Source organism: Mesoplodon mirus (genome assembly GCF_964341445.2).
Source record: "Mesoplodon mirus genome assembly, chromosome: X".
NCBI classification, from domain to species: Eukaryota; Metazoa; Chordata; class Mammalia; order Artiodactyla; family Ziphiidae; genus Mesoplodon; species Mesoplodon mirus.
The window spans coordinates 96008621-96021618 of NC_138981.1; the positions used below are offsets into that span (position 1 = coordinate 96008621).

General features: G+C 42.9%; 1 protein-coding gene across 2 annotated transcripts in view; it reads right to left on the reverse strand.

Moving 5' to 3' along the window:
* DCX (doublecortin) overlaps positions 1–11887 on the reverse strand; it is a gene marked incomplete at both ends in the record, with an annotated part of 112844 nt that extends 100957 nt beyond the window's left edge. Inside the window, 2 exons of one of the 2 annotated variants that reach the window (XM_082609951.1) lie at positions 2448–2788; positions 11509–11887. In XM_082609951.1, the coding sequence (XP_082466077.1) occupies positions 2448–2788; positions 11509–11872 (705 nt within the window). The remainder of the gene's footprint in view (positions 1–2447; positions 2789–11508) is intronic. The other variant, XM_082609950.1, reaches the window with a different exon arrangement.
* Positions 11888–12998: the final 1111 nt, after the last annotated feature.

Genomic DNA, 12998 nt, shown 5'->3' on the forward strand with positions numbered 1-12998 from the left:
ATGATATTTGAGGTAGGGCTTAAAAGATGACCCCCAGGGGTCAGGGTAGGCAGAGGGAGACATTTTAAAGAGAAGGAACATGGGCTTCCCTGGTGGCGCAGTGGTTGGGATTCCACCTGCCGATGCAGGGAACACGGGTTCGTGCTCCGGTCCGGGAAGATCCCACATTCCGCGGAGCAGCTGGACCCGTGAGCCATGGCCACTGAGCCTGCGCGTCCGGAGCCTGTGCTCCGCAACGGGAGAGGCCACAACACTGAGAGGCCCACGTACCGCAAAAAAAAAAAAAAAAAAAAAAAAAGGAAGGAACAGTATGTGCAGAGGCACTGCTGCCTGCTGCCTTGTGCACTCCTCCCTGATGTGTCTGTACACACACCATATCATACTCTGGCATTTCCTAACGTGTTCCCCAAAGAAATGGGAACCAATGCTTGAAAAGAGTTGGAAAGCTTGCTGTAGGATGAAAATCTACCCATCACTGGACTGGAGCTTGTTTACCTAAGAGGCGGAGGTGTCCCTTTATTTATTATTAGGAACAATCACAGAACGCTGAAGTATGGTACATCCCACAAAATGCTGGAAATTTGTGGTAAGAATGATGAAGGTAAAGTAGGGGGAAGAGTGCTAACATTTATTAATATATATGTAAATTGTCTATCAATTTACATATTTTATCTCAATGATGAATTGTATGCATACATATTTACATTGCGTGTTTTGATTTACAGAGTGTTTTCATATCCATGATTTCATTTGATCTTCATGATAATCCTGTGAGCATGGGTAGGGCAGGTGTGATTAGCCCCCTTGTACAGAGGAGAAATGTGAGCCTCAGGACAGTTGCGTGGTTAGCCCAGCGTCACAGAGTAAGTGGCAATATCCAGATTAGAAACTAAGTCTTCTAAATCCCAGTCTTACGTCCTTGATTTGTATTTCTCCTGTACTTCTTCAAGAGGCTGAAGGTACAGGGAAGCAGAGTTATACCTAATGTTCAACAGTGAAATAGGCTGTTTTATGAAATTGAAATGATTGTAGAGTATATCCTTGCCACAGGAGGGAGATTAAATGTCATGGCTTCTAGAGTTAGGGTCACCCTCAACTCTAAGATCCACTGACCATAAAATTCCTAGACCCTACTTCTCCGAGGTGAGGTTTATGATGATTAATCCTGTTCCTGGACAGTTCCTGTTCATCATACACTTAGTCCTCAAAAAGAGATACTCTTAGATGCTTAGGAGTTAGAACTTTTTCCATCGCAGATAAACCCATTGCTGTGGTACAACAAACACAGATCACATACAACCAATACCTCCAGGTTTCTCTCACATCACAAAATGGTGGCGAACAGATAGAAGCCACACATTTATCCAAATTACCATGTATATGAGTTTGCATTTTCCCAGAAACTTAAAATCTTGTAGCGCACAGTATATATCAGAAATTATGGGAGTAGACACAGTTCTGCGTTTGAACACTCATCATCCTGATATGGTGAATCTATTTTTTTTAAGAATCTATATAGTTGTTCAAACACCAAAGGTATTTTAAGAGGTAGAAAGTATGGACTGATAATAATCCACACTTGTCTTATCTGATGAGGGACCAGGATTCTCTTTACAGCCAAAGAAACCAGCCACTGTTCCAATTCCCTTGGAACATTTTTTGTCATATATTTACAGCTCCCTGTGCTCAAGAGAATGGTGCATCTGTCTGATGGAGACGCCTGGCTGCATTCTTTCCCAGATATTAATATAGGTGGCACTTTAGTAGCACAACCAATGACATGAAGAACCTGATTTGGAGAGAAACAGATGGCACCATCTTTCTTGGGCTAATTTTAGGATCCTGAAATAGTCCCTTTCCACACAAACCATCAGTGGAACCAGATTAAGACAGCTATGTCACATGGAAAAGGGAGAGAGAAAAAATGTGGTCTAGTGTGAGGCAAAGACAACGAACCAGAAACCACAGTGCTTCCCTTCATATTCTCCTGTCATAGAATATGAGGGTCACTTCCACCTCTTTTCATCAGAATGGATGCTAAATACCAATGTAAGAGTATCTAAGAAGAAATGAGTGGGCAAATCTCATTTCTAGTCACATACATTGAACAATCCAGGTTGCATCATGCACTAGCTGAATTCATATTCCAAGGAGTTTGTAGGACCTAGGCTCCAACACATCTTTTCTTAGCAGATAAGGAAGCTATAAGTGACTATTCTACCTGGTAAGTCAGAAACAGATTGAATTTCAAAGCCTCACATTCCTGGTCCACTGCTTTGTCTGCTGAAAAGACCTTTCTCCCAAATGAGACATAGTATATCAGGTACGGATGATGAGAGGTGGAGGAAGAGTCTCCCAACCAGAAATGATGTCCGAGGTGTAAGATGGTCAGCCAAAGATTTAGAACAAATGAGAAGAGGTATCATCTGGGGAAAAAAAGCACCTACCTGTTTTCCATCCAGAGTGTAGAGTTTTTTGACAACCCCGGTCTCTAGTTTGATGGCTTCAGTGATATCAGTGAGGACTTGCTCAAAAGAGTGGGCTGTCTTCTTGTTCAGAAGCACACGCACAGCCTTCCGAGGCTTCACCCCACTGCGGATGATGGTCACCAGCTTGGGGCGCACGAAGTCCTTGTTCTCTCTGGCCTGGGCACTGTTGCTGCTAGCCAGGGACTGAGGGGCTTTCATATTAGCAGATGTCTTCACATTGACAGACCAGTTGGGATTGACATTCTTGGTGTACTCCACCTTTTTAAAGAAGTTGTCTGAGGAGCAAACATAGCTTTCCCCTAAGGGAAGAAATAAGTGGTGATTAGTTTAACAGCAGGTATATGGACTATTCTAACCAAACTAATACACACTGACCTTGAAGTAGGACTTCTGGAAAAATGGTGATAGTAACAAACTTCCTGTGCAGTTCCTAATTAGGCCCTCTAACAACTTGGCTCATTCAAATTCAAGAGCAAGTAATCAGCAAAATATTCTTCATCATAATGGCATACTTAGTTGAAAAAAATCCTGTAAAGCTAAGGGTCCCAAGGATAATGAACATACCTAAGTATAATCTAACAAGTGGGGTTCTCAAGCTTGATATGATCTCGTTTGAATTGAAATGTTTACAGTAACTCCTAGGATGTGTGTTAATGTCTAGGGTCATTACTCGAGCGTTTTTAACGTGTCTCTATTTCTTAATGTTCTTGTCCTATTTCTGGACTCACAGCCCTATTTGTTATATTATGAACTGAAGAGAACTTTCAAAATCAATACATTTTTATTCCAAGTCAAAGTGACCAAAGTAACCCTGTGTATTGGGCATACAGTGCAAACTTGCCAAGAAGCCCGACTGTACTTTGTACAGAGTATATGGCAAAGCAGTAGAATACTAAAATGTGAAATATGTGTGTGTGGTGAATGTATGTATGTGTGTATCATTGTGTCTTTTACCCCCATACCCAGGTGGAGAAACTATCTAAATAACAACCTGTAGACACACACACACACACACACACACACACTATTCCTTGTGTCTGCAAGTCTAGCTCTTGCTTGAGAAATGCTCTCCCCTGTTTCCACCACCCACCTCTCATCTTTCCATCTTCCTGAATGCCACACACTAGCTCAGTGTATTCAGGGCCGTCTTCACCAGTGCTCACCCTTGGCTGCCACAAGTAATGAGGTGGAGATGTGAGAATACACCGTACACCCTGATTTATGGATTGGAGGGGCCTAGTGTAATTTTCACATTTACCATGGGCTAGAGGAAATGACTAGTACAGCGGAAGAAATGCAGGGGCCAGAGGCAAGAGAAGGGGATTAGACACCTGGGACTAGAAGCTGCAGAAAAGAGGAAGAGAGGTAGGCTCAGTCTGGGGGAGAGACTATTGGAAAAGGTTGAATTTTTTGAGTGAAACACATTAGTCTCAAGGTATACAGAAGTTCATCCAGAGGTTGAGATGCAGAAAACCAGTGTGATTGAATCAGGCTTAACTCATCGGTAATAACGCTAAATCTACCAATCAATCAACCAACCCGAGCCTGTGCAAAGAAAGCATTAAACACAATTATAATCTGATGGCTCTTCTTCCTTTGGTCTCAGCAGGAGAACCGAGCAGAGACATTCACAAACGCCTGGCTGATGATTCACTCCCTGTGCAAATATCTATTGCTTTGCTGTAGCACCAAAGCCTTTAAGTCGTGTTAATTGATAAATTTCTCAGTTAGTGCTCAGAGAAGATTCAGTGAGATTCTGTAGGGCACCTTTGAGGACATTTATATGTGTGTGTGGAGCGGGAAGGTAAAGTGGCTTGTAATGTATGCAAAGTGGCTTCCAACACTGCTCTGAGCCCCAGATGCTGCTAGTGTTCTGTCTTGACAGCGGGACCAAGGCATGGTTTGTAGATGAGCACAGGCCTCACTCCTGCACCTGGTGCATGGATGCACAGCCAGGATGGGGTGGTCAAAGACGGCAGCCTAAAGAAACCCTAATTTCTCTGGCTGCCACTGGCTAGCGCAATCCTACACAAGTGATTAGAGGATGTGGTCTTTAATTTTTGACTTAAAGGATGAAGGGACCCTTTCAATTCCCCCATATACTCACAGCCAGTATTCCCCATACTCTAGAAGTGGCACTCTACCAGATGCATGGGCACCTTCCAAGAGGTCACTGCCTTTGAGTCAGATGTTTTCCATAATTTGTCATGTACTTTGAAACTCTGTCAGACAACTGGTGGTGTGCAAATGTATGAGGCTATATATTTATGATTTCACTCATCCACAGTCTCCTCTGGAGAGTCAGCTGCGCAGCCCTATTAGGACTCTGGACTTTTTTTGCTCCCATCTCTTAAACCTCTTAAGCCTTTGAACTATGAGTATGATTAACCACCCCCCATGAAAATGAACATGATGGCAGACAGCTATAGTATCATATGGCACCCAAGAACTTTTCAGAGGGCCCAGCTCTCAGCCAAATCTATGTTGAACACTTTCCAACAGTACATTTTAGTTTCTCCACTCTCTTTCCTTTTGGCCCCAATATGAAGTAATGGAAAAAGAGCAGCTGATGTGATGTCAGTCACAATGGGTTTCCCCAATATTTCCTAGTTGTGTGCCCTTGGGCAAACTAACCTCCCTTGGCTTCAGCTATTTGTCTGCAAAGTGGGGATGATGATAACAATACCTACCTCTTAAGGTTGTTCTGAGGCTCAGAGCAGGTGATGCATGATATGCAGGGCTGAGCCCAGAGTCTGCTACATAGTAAGCACTTGATAAATGCCAGCTATCATTATTATTAAGGCCCTAATCTGAAGGAATAGAGAGAGAACAAGAAAAAGAGCCAAGAGGGAAAGGAGGAAGAAAGGGTGGAGAGAAAGGAGATGAAAAGAGGAAGAGTAGAAGCTGAAGGAAAGCAAAGCAGCAGCAGCAAGGGCAACCATCTTGGAACTGAGCTATAATCATTATATAACATGAGCACTGCCCCGGGACCCAGGCTTCAAAGATCATATTTCCTGCTAGTTGAAAGGAGGCCTCCGGTTGCGTCAAAGGCCAAATGTGGTAGCTTCATGGATAACACCTAGCAAAGCCACTTGCTGCCTCTGCTGGTGCACACTGAGGGCAGAATATCTTTTAAGACTATCTTTTTTTAGAGCAGCTCTAGGTTCACAGCAAAATTAAGGGGAAGGTACAGAGATTTTCCATACGCCCCCTGCTCCCACACATGCCTCTGCCGTTATCTGTATCCCCTACCAGAGGGCAGGATGTTTGTGGAGGTTGAGGGGGAGTCAGATAGACCTGGATTTAAATCCCAGCCAGGCATTTACAAGCTGTATGACATCAGGCAAATCATTTAATCGCTGAGTCTCAGCTTTTCTGTCTACAAATTGAAGCTATTGCACTAGGTGACATCTAAGGCCCTTCCAGCTTTTAAGGTCTATAAGAAGGAATTTTCTTCTCTTTTCCGTCTCAAACAGGCTCTAGGAGATAAAGTTGTTATGGTAATTCCATGTTAAAGAAAAGAAATAGGTGCCCACCACTGAGGACTCTCCCCTTGTACTACTGGAAAGACATCAAATGTGCTGCTTCTCTCGACCAAAGCTTCCTGGTTCTGATTTTGCAAGTGTCTGCAACGTGTGCTGCCAGAGCTCAGTGCTTTCCTGCACGTCCAGCTGCCTGGCACTTGGAGCTGGGCGAGGTGTATTGCACCTTTACACAGCTGGGTTCCCATCCTGCCACAGCTTCCAGGGGCCATTTCCCAATCATTAGAAGCCTGGAAGGAAATCTGGCTTCAGAGCCAAGCAAGGTGACAATTTGTTGGAATCGACAATCTGCTTCAGGGCGAGGGGGTAAGGAAATGAAGTCATGGAAGCACAGCTGAAAGGGCAGGAAGGGAACAAGCTATGGGCTCAAGATGATCTAATGTCTACCTCCCTCCACTTTCAGGAGAGCTCCATTTTCAAAAACATTAAACATATTTATAGTTTCTCAGTGCAAAAGCACTTCTGCCTGGGCTTTCTCCTCTTCTCCTGGGCTTTCTCCCTCAAGAAGAAAAATATTAAATGGTGGTTTATTGTATTATCAGGTCTATTAGTGATGTATCACTCTCCCAGGTATCTTAAAATCCTCCTCTTTGGCAGTGTGCTTGCTTTAGTAGTTAGAGGATAAATTAGTGAGAAAGTGGTTTCATCTCATTGGAACAAATGAGCTATGGCAAAGAAAGTGGATCATAGCTGGTGTCACTATACAGATCTCCCAACAAGACTGTCACAATTGTAAATATTCTGTCCCATGGTCTGCATAATAATGCTCAAAAGGACACCCCTAAGATTGATCTGGGTACTTACATACAAGGAAGTGGGGAAGGAATTAGACAGTACATGAAGGAAGAATAATTCTCCAATGAAAGACTAAACAAGACAAAATGAAAAGTCACTGGTGGATTTCATTCACTGACCCACTGGGAATATAGCTAATACATATATGGCCACATTCTGTCCGGCTTCACGAAGATTGTTCATGTACCCAACGAGCTGTGGGAAAGCTGCCATCAATAACCTGACTTTGGTCCAAAATGGTCCCCGTAATACTTTCAGTATCTAGCAGCAGACAGTAGACTAGAGGCATTAGACAAAGGAGTGCCACAAGGCCAGAGAGATTATTAACCAATTGCTTTCTATTTCATTTTATTTTAGGCTAAATACTTAATAATGTGGCCATTTGGAAACATAGTATGTTCTATGCTCCATTATTCCTTTACGATCTACAAATCAAAAAACAAAAACAGGGCTTCCCTGGTGGCGCAGTGGTTGAGAGTCCGCCTGCCGATGCAGGGGACACGGGTTCGTGCCCCGGTCCGGGAAGATCCCACATGCCGCAGAGCGGCTGGGCCCGTGAGCCATGGCCGCTGAGCCTGCGCATCCGGAACCTGTGTTCCGCAACGGGAGAGGCCACAACAATGAGAGGCCCGCGTACCACAAAAACAAAAACAAAGGTTTATGTATTCCTAGGAATTCCCACCATTGTACATAGCTGAAGGGGACCGTCAAGATCACTTAATCTAGTACTTCCCAACTTTAAGTGCTCATAAGACTCACCTGGGGAAATCTGTGAAAACAGACTCTGGAGCACTAGCCCTGAAAATTCTGAGTCAACAAATCCGGGGTGTGGCCCAGGAATTGATATTTTTCTAAAGCTCTAAAAGATTCTGAAAGGCAGCCAGGTTTGGGAGCCACTGGCTATTCCAACCCTTCACTAGCATCATCATTTTTTTTATTGGAGTATAATTGCTATACTATGTTGTATTAGTTTCTGCTGTACAATGAAGTGAATCAGCTATACGTATACCTATATCCCCACCCTCTTGGACCTCCTTCCCACCCACCCCCATCCCACCCATCTAGGTCGTCACAGAGCACCAAGCTGAGCTTCCTGTGCTTTATAGCATGTTCCCACTAGCTATCTATTTTACGCATGGTAGTGTATATATGTCATTCCTAATCTCCCAATTCATCCCACCCTCCCCTTCCCCACCCCCCGTGTCCACATGTCCATTCTCTACGGCTATGTCTCTATTTCTGCCCTGCAAATAGGTTCATCTGTACCATTTTTCTTATTACTATTATTTTTTTTACATCATGAACAATAATAGTCCCTTGTAGCTGTAGTTTTACCTTGTCAATGTGTTTCCATATTTATCATCTAATTTTATCCTCACAACCACTCTAATAGATAAAGAAGGCAGGTATTACTAGTCTCATTTTACAGATAAGAATATTACAATAGATATACAAAATGTGGTCTATACATACAATGAAATATTATTCCTCAGAAAAAAAAGGAATGAAGTGTTGATACATGGTATAGCATGGACAAACCTTGGAAACGTTTTGTAAGTGAAAGAAGCCAGTCACAAAAGACCACATAGTGTATGATTCAATTTACATAAAATGTCCAGAATAGGCAAATCTGTAGAGACATAAGGTAGATAAGTTGTCACCTAGAGCTGGAGAGAATACGGGAAATGGGCAGTGACAGCTAACTGGTACAGGGTTTCTTTTTGGGGTGATGGAAATGGTATAAAATTAGATTATGGTGATGGTCTCACCACTTGTAAATTTTCTAAAAGTCATTGAACTGTACACTTTCATTGAACTGTACACTTAAGTTGGTGAATTTTACAGTATGCAAGTTATACCTTAATAAAGTTGTTTTTTTTACGTTGTTTTAAAAAGAGAGAACATTAGTCACAGTGATGATAAGGACAAACTTATAGTCATGTAGCTTAACCAGCTATAAACTAGGATGACTCAAATAGTACCAGCCACCCTTTATTGAATGCTATCATGTGCCAGGCAGAATACTAAACACTTCGTATCCATTGTTTTATTTAATCCTCAAAGCAGTTATTCCCACTTTACAGATGAACAACTGAGGCTCAGGGAGTCTAAATGGTTTCCCCCGAGTTCACACAAGCTAGCAGGTGGCAGAACTGGGATTTGAACCAAATCGGATTCCAAAGATTTTTCCTATTGTAATCTTCTGCCTCTAAGATGAGAACCCAATGCCTCTGACTCTTCACCCAGGGATCTTTCCAAACTTTTTCATTTTGAAGTCTCTTGGGAAGCAACATGTATGAATTACTATTTTAAAATCTTTCTTTTAACCTCTTCCAAAGGTGAAAAAAGTAAAGGACTTCTGTCCTCCATACCTACAGTTGCAAAGGACAAAAAAAAGGAGAGAAAAAGACCCTTTTTCTTTATCCTCTTCATATCTGTACCTTTTCCCATCTGGCTCTGTGGTAGTGGGATATTGGTCACATTTCTCAATGCTGCCCCAGAGATACCCCAAAATTTCCTTGACTGAATGGGCCATACTCAGGACTGAAGGGGCACTGAGGGCCACTGCAGTTTGTGGTTGTATGTGACTTGTGGATAAATGCGAGTCTTATTTACATTCTGCATAGTCCAGAAATTCACCAGGAAGTACTACTACTGCACCTGGGAGTGGTAGATAAGAGGAGTCCATTCTAGCAGGACTCAAAAGGATGAAGAGAAAAGAAAGCTGCAGTCTTCAAAATTGTATTTATTACCTATATTGAGCTAAGATCATCACAACACACATCCCAATACACACACACACACACACACACACACACAGAGAAATCCAGGGAGGAAAATCAATATCAAGGGCTAGCCCTTGAGCAAGACATGTTAAAAAATGGATTTGGGGGAGTAGGCAATTTGTGCATGATATCACTCTTATATCAGACACAAGAACATTCTAATCCTTGCTCCAAATACAATGTCACTTGATTCAGAATTCTGCCCGAGCATATATCGTGGTCTTTAAAAGATCGCAGCTAGCGGAAATGAGGACATGCTGGGTGATTCAGGGAGCTTTTGTTTATGAAAATTATTACAGAGAAACCCCTCCAGTTTGACTGAGATGTGGATTTTCCAGTGACAAAAGACACACACCCTATCGATTACGCTGTTGGACAGCTCCCTCAGCCTAGCTTCAAGTCCTTCAAGTTTGCCCTGACTCTCCTTTATTTTAAGATATTTGCTAGGATGGCCAATCCTTCAATGTTCAGAAGAAGCCTAGGATTAACCTCCACCTGGCCATCCAGCACCTGATCAAATAATCTAAGCCTCCTCAGCATTGTTTCTCAAGGTCAGCTTGGAGAAAAACCTCAGACTTGAACCCCCAGACCCAGATCCAGTAGCCATATGGACACTGTCTTATAAGTAACTAGCCCCACATCACTCAACGTGACTTGAGAAACAGCAGCTACTTGCGAGAATGTGGTCTTGTACAAGGGAAGCCCTCATGCTCCTTTGTCTAGGAACACAAGAAACCTAGAAGCAGTGAAGCAGAGGCGGGGCACTCCCATCCATACCAAGTCCTTTAATGTGCTGTTTCTCCTTCCTTGCCGGCTGTTTCAGAGAGATCTGCCTGTTCTAAACTCATCTTTGCTTGGGGGAATGGAAAGAATGAGGAGGGAGGGCTGGAGAGTGGGAAGAGGTTTTGGGGGGAACATTTTCATTATCACCACTCCTGAGTGCTGTCCTTTAAAGTATTGTCAGGTTAAACTGATCGCATATGTTACACCCATTAAAAGGTGGGGTAGGGAGGCATCCTCAAAATACTTGATTTGATAAAGTAAAATATTAAGACCATGTCCCAAGATCTATTTTTCTAAATGATCACAAAAAAGACTTCATGGCTGGGCAAGTTTTGGTAAGAGCTGGGATTTTCCCTATGTTTGAGTTGGGTACACAGGTTGTCAGGATTCTCAGCAATCTTGTCATAAAATTCGATTGCAAAACCAAAATCTGAAAAGGATTTCAACAGATTTAGGTACAGTGAGTCAGTTCCTATTCTAATAGGGATAGTCTTTATTAAAATACCAGACATACCTACAGCTTTTTTTGGTATTTCTCTCAATGACCTCAGCCTTAGGGACACACCCTGAAGTGGGCTTTTTAGAAGCAACAGCTGAGCAGTGACCACTTACCTAAAAGTATAATCCTTTGTGAATACGTCCAGGAAGTCCAGCTTTTACGGTGCATATTTCCATGAGTTGCAATTCACAAAGAGTCTCTCAGCAGTTCAAAGGATATTAGCATATAATATTTTCTCTCTGTTAACCCAACCAATCTTCCTTCCTCATTTTATACCCCTATTGATTTTATGGTCTGCCTCAATAGTGCTATTTAGAGTTAACTATGAACACATTCTAGAGTAAATGACACAATTCAGATTTTTCTTTGTATACCCTGGGAGATAAACACAATGCATTATCATCACCAGCCACACTTCAACGCCAGCCGAAACTGAAGACCATGAAGGGTAATGGCTAATGATTCTGTCAATGCCTATAGAATTAGAAGTCTAAGCAGCAACCTTGTGTTTTTACAAACACATTTCCCAATTTCTTTTAATAAAATCCAAGAAATGTACCCATAACTAACGATGCAACCTCCCACTAAGGGCCACCACCCACTCTTTGAATTACCTTCTTCCAGTTCATCCATGCTTCCGATTTTCCTGGATCCATCAATGGTGTAAATGTAACGCACTCCCTGAGGCAGGTTGATGTTGTCAGACAGAGATCGTGTCAGGTCAGCCAGCAAGGCGTCGAAGCTGCGAAAACGGTCAGAGGACACAGCGTACACAATCCCCTTGAAGTAGCGGTCCCCATTGCGGTAGAAACGTACCTTCTTGGCTTTCTTCTCGTTGCTCAGCGCCTGCAAGGTTCGGGTTCGGTAGAAGCTACAATGGGCGCTGTGAGTGGGGCTAGGCAGCCCATTCATCCGTGAGCCTCTCATGTTCCTGGATGTCTTATCTCTTTCATCAAAATGTCCAAAATCAAGTTCCATATTTTGGTGGAACCTCAGAGACCTGAGTGTTGGAGAAAAGGGTGGGGATGAAAAGAAGCAAAGAAAAAGGGGTGAGGAGGGAAAAAAAAAGAAAGGAATTCAAATATTAGCCAGATCCAGATCTGCAATCTGCTGCTTGTGAAAAGAACTGGTTGAAAAAAGCCCGTGACCCATCTGCTGCTTGCCCCTGACCTGCAGGAATATTGATTTTAATAGAAAAGAAGGAGGGGCTGGAGGGGTGCTGCTGGCTGCGGGCATTGGGGTGAGAGATGGGGAGGGAGGCACTTCTGGCACTGTTCCAAACACAGGAGAGGGAGGGATTTTGAAATAGCTTAAAATCCTGGGACTTCCTGACACTGGCTCCTATCAAATTGTAACTTCGGGCTAAATACATTAAAACTGGCATCTGTTTCCTCACACATGCCCACATGACTAACACTTGTAAATGAATCCATAGCTTGACAAAATCCCCCTTGAAGGGAACAGAAGGACCTAGCCAACGTTAGCATATCTAGCTCAGGAAGCAATCTTTGCATCTTAGTAAAATGACTATGAAGGGGAGTGTTTTAATTTTATCCCAAACCCTCTTTCCTACTCTAATGTGTGCATCCCCTCCCCCCAGAATAAAAAACTGGAATTCTCCTTTAAAGGGACAGCCTCTAGGGAATAGCCAGAGTCTTTGTGCTATTCATCAAACCCCTTCCCCACCAAGCTGGTGCAGCTATCCAAGATTCATAAGAAATAAGCTGAAAAAAAAAAGGAATTAGAAAAATCAGTTATTTAACGAGTTATTAGTTCTGCTTTACTCCTGGTATCCGCCCCCCCTTCTTTATGTGCTCTACCCACCCCCACCAATGATACAGCCCCACCTCTTAATGGAATCATTTAATTGTTGAAAAATTCCCAAATGAATCCTTTAACAGCATATGGGACCTTTAGAAGCAAGCACACCTTTCATTGTGCTGGGCTTCTACCCTGAATGAAGGGGCATTTTGCCCTCACAGCAGGCAATTCACACCAAATTTGTCTATTGCCCAGGTGTGTTAGCTGAGGCAAAAGATGGTCATCTGTCAGATTTGCTTTCCCCCTTTCTGCTGAAAGAAAGGAAGGAAGGAAGGAAGAAAAG